The sequence below is a fragment of the Melanotaenia boesemani genome, chromosome 21, assembly GCF_017639745.1.
Source record: "Melanotaenia boesemani isolate fMelBoe1 chromosome 21, fMelBoe1.pri, whole genome shotgun sequence".
Lineage (NCBI taxonomy): Eukaryota > Metazoa > Chordata > Actinopteri > Atheriniformes > Melanotaeniidae > Melanotaenia > Melanotaenia boesemani.
This window is the reverse complement of record NC_055702.1, coordinates 12,518,018-12,525,809: the sequence shown is the minus strand read 5'-3', so window position 1 is coordinate 12,525,809 and position 7,792 is coordinate 12,518,018. Positions and strand designations below refer to the sequence as shown.

Here is a 7,792-nt window from a genome sequence, read left to right as displayed (position 1 = left end):
ATGCAATAAGAGACAATTCTGCCTAAATACATTTATAAAATGTCCTGACATCTTTTGCCATCAAACCATGAAGACTGTCTTGGTTTTATTTTAGACTTGTTGATTTGTAGTGATGAAAGATATGGATATACAACCAGCTTGATAGAAGTTGATAATTCAAACACAACATATTGTTAAAGGACCTTGGGGACCTCGGTGACGCATTGTCAACTGTGATTTACTGTAATCTCCAAGGAAACCTATAGGCCTAGTCCATTTTGTTTCTCTATGTTTGCATGTCCACATCCATAGTAGCATGTCTCATCGGTTTGAAATGGGCTGCCTGTTAAGTGGAACTTCATGTAACTAAAGCAAGGGAAAGAAAAAAAAATCCGCCATAACGCAAGGCATTTCTCTTCTTTATGGAAGCAGACTGCACATTGGCTCGGCCAAGTCAAAATATCAAGCTAATACGGATCTTAGCCCTAACATAATCGCTAAATTTCTCTTTAGGTTGCAGGCGGTTAACCCATTTCTTCATCATTTAAAGGCAAGGAAGCTGCTGCATCTTGCTACTCTTCCTTGCCAGGGAACATAGGCTTTAAAGACTCCCCCGTATCAACAGACACGTTGCAGATTTGAAGAAAAATGTCGGAACACGGAGGAACAAACGCGTCGACGGGAAAGATAACGACATTACGGTAATGACCTGAAAGTGTTTTTGTTAACCTATGTAATAATGCGGAACTCCTTGCGGCTAGCTGTTGTAGCTAGCTGTTAATTTAAGCTAACATCCCTGGTGTTGTGTTAACTGTCGACTGGACGTGCAGGGTGATTAGGCGCTAGAGTCTTTGAACGTAACATAAGCTCAAAGCACTGATAGCATAAAACTGATAGTATTTACATTCATGTTTCGTCAGACCTATGCAAATGAGAGCTAGCAAGTCAAGTCGGTTTGAAAACGTGACATGACTGGAGGGGAAAATTGTTAGATCAATGATCCAGCCTCTAATTGATTTTTGTTAAGGTAAAAAAAAAAGTTTCTAATGCAGGATATCATGTTTCATATGTGAAATGTGATACATATTTTCCATTTTGAATAGGTCGACTGCGAAAGATAAGGAGGAAACAAACTTTTTTTTCATACTTATATGTTATAATTATGAGGGTACTTTTCTTGATGTGTAAACATGACTGCATTTGGTCATTAAAAAAAAAACAAAAAAAAAAAACAGATGTCTAAATTAGCTAATGCGTTAACTTTTGATAACGGAAATCAGCCAGCATTAATTATGTCATATGGGAAAGCCAAATATTTGTAAAATTGCTTGCAACGACAATATTAAACCAGTGTTTTATCAGTTTGCTTTTTATTTGGTAGAGGCCATAACAGTATTTAAATGTTAGCAATTGTGATGTTCTTACAGGCGGTCAGTGTTTTGTTGACATCAAAAAAGAAGAAGAAGAAGAAAAAAAAAGTTGCAGTCAGCTGTGAGGCGTTCAATTGACAAAGGAAATCCAGGAAATTAATGTGTAAGATGACAAAATTGTTACTTGACTAGACAGGTGGTTTTTAAGGTGGGGTAGATAAAAAAAAAAAAAAAAAAAAAAGATTGACCACAGGTGAAATCAAGTATATGAGGATAATGAAAACTGTTGATTTAGTCTTAATTCAGTTTATGAAATAAAAAATTAAGATTAACAAAGTGGACTTCTTCATAAACAGCATAGGGGAGATTAGGAATATAATGTGTTATGAGTCCTAATATTCTTATTTTAAATGTTTATTTTAAAAACTATAAACTACCTAGATATAGAGGTTTTATAAGTTAATTTACTGTTTTTATTTCACTGCAAAATTAATTATTTAGTTATGACTAATTCAAAGCATAACATTTCATATATAATACATCGGTTTACGTGAAAAGGCAAAAATGCACGTGACCTGTTAGTGGCGTTGATGGTGTAACAGGGTTCCGTTTTTTTTTAACCTCCATTGGCCTTAAATGCATCATAGAAAGCCCACCAATAATTGGAACATGTGTAGCCAATGATATGTCTAAGAGCTATTAGGACCCGCCCACTTCCTCCATCAGTGTATCAGGGTTGGCCAAAGTGCTGCCTGTTCCTGGAGGCAGAAAGCACGTTGCTTTGACAGAGAGGAGGAAGCTGTTGATCATTTAATGATTTGTTGAATTTTTGACATCATGCCAACAGCAAGGTGAGATCCAAATGACGATGTTCTACAATGTTTCAACAGAGCAGTACTGCTTTTATGATTAATGTTTTAGAAAAAAAAAAATCTGTTTTAAATCACTGCCTTTCATTTTAATGTGTTGGTTGAAAACATTGTTTTGGCATCTTTTATACAAACTGATCAAAGACAACTTGTTGCTTACAAGGTCAGACATTTGTGTATATAGTGGGAATCAGGCATGCCATGTTGGTGAAGTTTGTTTTATGTGAGTTGGTTAACTTATTACAAACAGTTTATCAGCAAGAGTAGACTTTGGCCACCATTATTGCTTATAATTTCTTGATAGAAAAGTTAGTACAAACTGAAACATGACTTTTATTACCCACTCAAGTTTCAGCAGTTTAAGTCAACAAATCACAAACAGATGATTTCCCATATTGCTGCAGATTGTTTCCTCTGTTCATGCAGAGAAGCTTAGTGGGAGTCAACATCATACAATGCCTTTTTGTCTCCTCACAGTGAGAACACACTCTTTGGGATGGGAAACCCCTTGCTTGACATCTCAGCTGTTGTGGACAAAGATTTCCTTGACAAGTAAGTCAGAATGCCTCATTTGTTTTCACTTCTCTAATTTTATTTTTTGTGTTTGAACTGGCCAAGTTACAAAAAGATATTAATTTTGCAATTTTTTCTTTTTTTTTTTCAAGGTTTGGACTAAAGCCAAATGACCAGATCCTTGCTGAAGACAAACACAAAGCTTTGTAAGTCATTTAAACGGGAAAACACACTTCGGTCAGTAGTGTAACACATAGTGTCAAAATGACATGAAACCAAATAAGGGATACACTGGTCATTCATACCCAGCTACTACCATCTTGGCACTGTTAGCTGTGCTTAAAATAGTCAAGCCATAAATCAGTGCTGGGTAAGTGTGAGTTTAAAAACTTAACACTCATTCATTTTTTCAGTATTGAAACTGTTGTAATCTATACTCAACAGCTTCTAAATTCTTAATATAAAAGGTAGATTTACACTGTTTTTTTTAACCTACATTATGCCCCTCATATAAAATTATTACTTATTTATTTAGAAAAGCCTTTGCAAAGCTTATGGGTTCCTTCTCCAGACCCACATGCTTGGCATTCCAGGCAGATTCAACAGTAATACTATAGCCTTCCTCAAAAATGTGCATGCATGTTCCTGAATGTCCCCCTTCACACTTTCAGCAAGTAAGGTAAACGCCAACAAGACGAAGAAATTTAGTAAGCTTTAATTTTTGGCTGACCTAACAGCACCCTTCTTCCTGTTTGATCTAGTGCAGATGGTTTCTTTGCAAGACAATTTTTTTCCCCGTGTTGATTGTTAGTTCACCATCTGTGAGTAAGATGGTAGTGGAAGGAAAGTGTTTGAATTCTCTTTGAAGTTTGGAGGATTGAATAATTTCACATTGATAAGTAAATTAGACATTGAAGGACTCTTTTTTTTAGGTTTTTATAACAAAGCCAAAAATATTTTCACCAGATCTTTTTTTGCTAAATAACAGACACATCTAATAATTGGAGTTAGTAACCTCCTCTGCAAATCTTAATGCTATTGGAGCCTTTTAGTTCAAAGCACAGTGAGTCCTCAGGCAATACAGCTGCTGCAGCCTGTGTAGCATCTTCACTAAAAAACTCAGGCCAATTTTCTCAGGATGGCGTCATTACTCTCTCATTTAGTCTGTCACTGAGCAAGTGTCAGTTAAGTGAGTTGAATTGTGGTGCTTTCACACGTCACAACTGTCCAGGTGTATCTGCTGGATTGGAGTTAAGTGTTAAAGGTGCTCAGTGGAGTTTTCCTGTGCATAAACAAAGATTATGTCTGCATTCGTTAACACATTGTCCATTAATCTAACAAATATTTTTGAGATATTTCCTTTGAAAACTAAAAAATAGTCAGTCCTGCGTTGTGCACTCATTTGTTTACTTGTTAGAATCCCTCGTTTCTTTCCTTGCTTGTGTTTTTAGATTTCAGATTGTTTTGTTTTGAGTTTGTTATTCAAGGACACCCAAGTGTTGCTAATAACAGGGTGATAAGTGCTTCTCTTATACTTTCTAAACCCAAATGTCACCTGTCACGCCTCTTTAAACTGTCAGTGAAGTGGTCTTTTATATATTAAATTGTATCAATGATGGCAGAATAACTTTCTTCATCATGTATTGCTGTAAATGTTATCCAAATATTATTAGTTTGAACATAATTAAAATGAAAGGGATTCCCTTGAACATGAGCAATGATTTGGGTTGATTTATTGTTTCTGTTATAATAGTTTTGATATGGCACAAAAATGCCTTTAAAGCCATTAAATGTTTAAGATCACAAGAGAAACTATATTTTTTTTGCATGAAGACTGGTAAAATAATGGGAGGAATAATGGAGCATCAAAGTATTATAGATACAGTTAGAAGACAGATCAGGATATCAGATTGCCTATATCTGACAATAGGCTACCTTGTCAGGTCTTGTTACTCTACAAAAGGGCCCATGTGACCTTGGGCTGCGGCTGCGGTGGCCACACAAAGCAGCATCATCAGCAGTGTTGTTCTCCTTCAGCACAAAGGCTGTGGTGTTATCTTTAGCCCCACAGACACTGTTCTCTCCACATTCTGCACAAGGTCAGGGCAGGATTAACATGCAGCTTTGGTGGTTAATTCCCAATACAATGCATTTCAATGCATGTCCTCTCCAGTACCACTCCAGTAAGCATGTTCACCATCATGTTGGTCAGTTTATATCAAGATCAATATGCAGTGCTTTTATATCAAGAATATAAAAAGCCTTAGATGCTGTGACATGGATCCTACTGATGAAACCCATATTTATACTGTGGAATGAGTAACAACCATTCATGGACTGACAGGTTTGTGGAAGAAGAACTTGGCTGAAAAGTTCTGGTGACAAATAACTTCATTACAGAAAAGGCCTCAGTTGACTTATGAAACCAGTCAGCTAACACTATTGTTGCACTACTGAATCTCATGTAACACGATTCATTTTTTTCCTCCCATCACCCTGGTGGGAGAAAGATCATTGGATGCAGTGCACTGTGGCCGTTCCTGAATTCAATTATCTAGTCACAGCAGAGCCCATATAATCCTGTTGTGGCTGAGAAATTGCCTGCTGTACAGTAGAAACCATCTACGTCCCTGTTAGTACTGGCTAGGGAGTTAATGCTTTTTTTTTGTGTGTGTGGTTGTGTTCAGTATTAGCCACAGCTGCGCAGTCTTTGTGTTTTTGATACCTGATTAATTGTTTGCAAAAATAGTTTGTCTTGACTTTTCCCCTTTATTTTCTTTTGCTAGTCCTCTGTGATAGAAAACATTGTTTTTTGTGCTATTAATTCCTCATAAAATAGATAATTATTAGATAAATACAGTTCTAATATATTTTAGCGCAATAAAAAATAATTAAAAATATTTTACTTAAACTGTATTGAAAAATACAAATTTACACTTGATATTTCACTAATTTGTAAATAGGACAATACATGTTATTGAACATACAAATGTAAATATAATATAATATAATATAATATAATATAATATAATATAATATAATATAATATAATATATAAATTTTTGGGTCCTTTCTGTGTCTGCTATTTCTATAGAAGTTCCAAAAACTACAAACATACAGTTAAAGTCTGTTCATAAATCCTGCTCAGTAATCTCCAGGACTATTATAATCTCATACCACTCTGTTCTCCCTGTGTGGCAGCTGTTGGGTCTCAGTATTTATATTTCATCCATGATTTACATTGTGGTGGTTAGTGAGTCATGTTGCAGTGACTGCATGGGATGTGTACAGTCACAGTTTTTACTTGGAGGATATTTCCACTGTGGTTTGTGAGCTGCAGTCGAGGAGGTTGTTTTGAACAGATGCTGGTTTTTCAGAGGAGGCTTCACATGTTTTGAATTTGTGGTATAGGAGGAAACCAACTAACCAAAGCATTGTTTGTGACTTCCTCTGCCTGTTTAATTCTGTATTTCCCTGGGTGACATGGTTAGATGTAGCATTGCACTTTCTTCTTGTTTTGTACTGACTTGTGTCATGGCTTCGATTTCTGTATTGTTCCTAGAAGGCAGGGATTGTTCTAACTTCTATTTCTCACTAAGGCTTCATATATTTGTCAAATTAGTTACTGATGAATATTAATTTTTAACTTGTCCCTTTTCTGAATTGAGTCCTTTTTTTGAGTATTGGATTTCAGAAAAGAAAGCATGCACCTTGCATGTCCAGCAGGTGGCAACAACAGTCTGTTGTTTCCACCCCAAGGAGCCTCCATAGGAAGTATGTTAACATAATGAAAACACGCCTCTTTGGGCTGGAGATTATGTGGTCAAATAGACATTTTATTTCTATATAACTAGGCATTGCAACTTATCATGAACACACTGCATTTCATAGTTTTCCATGCACCCAAACCCGCCTGGGATTGTTAACCATGCCATATTAGAGGTAATAATTATTAGTGTGTCAAATTAGTGAATCATTGTTACAGCGAATGTTTTTTTTCACCTCACAGGGGGGAAATCATCTGGCTCCTGAATATTAGTGCTGTTCAAACATTTGTTTTATGACTCCCCCTGTCCAATGATAATTAATTGTTTACTTTCTCATCTCTGGATGATGGCGTGACTCTTTTCAGAGGTTGTTTGCTCACAGCAATTAAGTTCATCAGCGCTCATCTTCTTTCCTCCTCCCTTTCCGAATCCCCCCCCACCACCACCTCAGCGCTCTCTTTTTCTCTGTTTCTCTGTGCTAAATGCAGATTAGCAGCGTCACAATCACATCCAGAATGAGAGTAAACTCCTCATTATGCTGTGTGACCCTCTGCTGTATGAATAATTCAGGGCTGCAGCGTTAGTGGCTGGCTGTTATTAGCATTCCGGATGGCAAAGAAAAAGAGTGAAAAACGGGAGGGAGAAGGTGGGAGGCTCATATCACTGACAGGGCTGACTCAGGGGGATCAGCACTGGATTGAGACACACATCACACACACATCATCACACGACACAGGAGATCAGTAGAGGTGCCTCTCCACTCACACACCCTGCTGTCTGTGTACATCTTACACACCCCTGCTGCTGCTGTGCAGCTCAATCTGCTTACTGGGAAGAAAACAACAAAGGCCTCTCTCACTGAGTACATGCTAAACACTCTGGCTCCTGGGTTTGTGTGTGTGATAGATTCTGCTCTGTAAACACACTTGACTCTACTCCTCTTTCTTTATTTTTATGTTTTTAATAAATAATGAAGCAAATCAAGAGTGCTAGAAACCCCCAGTGGAGCTATCCTGGTGTGTCATGAGCAGAAACAGTCCTCTCTGTGTGGTGTGTGTGTGTGTGTGTGTGTGTGTGTGTGTGTGTGTGTGTGTGTGTGTGTGTGTGTGAGAATGTTTGTGTTTGTGAGTACAGGCACGCAGGCATGCATGCAGAAGCTGCATGTGCTTGCCATGGTGCCACTTCACTGGATGCACTCATGCTTGACTGACTGTGTAGACACATCACAGCACCCCACCACCACCACCTTTTATTTCCCAGCTCTCTTGTCTGTTGCTAAGGCTGAGTGCTGTAG

The 7,792-nt window shown here is 37.5% G+C and overlaps 1 protein-coding gene across 2 annotated transcripts in view; it reads left to right on the top strand.

Moving 5' to 3' along the window:
- The first annotated feature begins 292 nt into the window (after positions 1-292).
- Positions 293-7,792, top strand: part of LOC121632071 (adenosine kinase-like) — a 120,942-nt gene continuing 113,442 nt past the window's right edge. The window contains exons 1-3 of one of the 2 annotated variants that reach the window (XM_041973240.1): positions 293-680; positions 2,696-2,770; positions 2,884-2,937. In XM_041973240.1, coding sequence (XP_041829174.1) covers positions 628-680; positions 2,696-2,770; positions 2,884-2,937 — 182 coding nt within the window. In that variant the 5' untranslated portion in view covers positions 293-627. Of the gene's footprint in view, positions 681-2,025; positions 2,201-2,695; positions 2,771-2,883; positions 2,938-7,792 lie in introns of those variants that run through there. The other variant, XM_041973241.1, reaches the window with a different exon arrangement.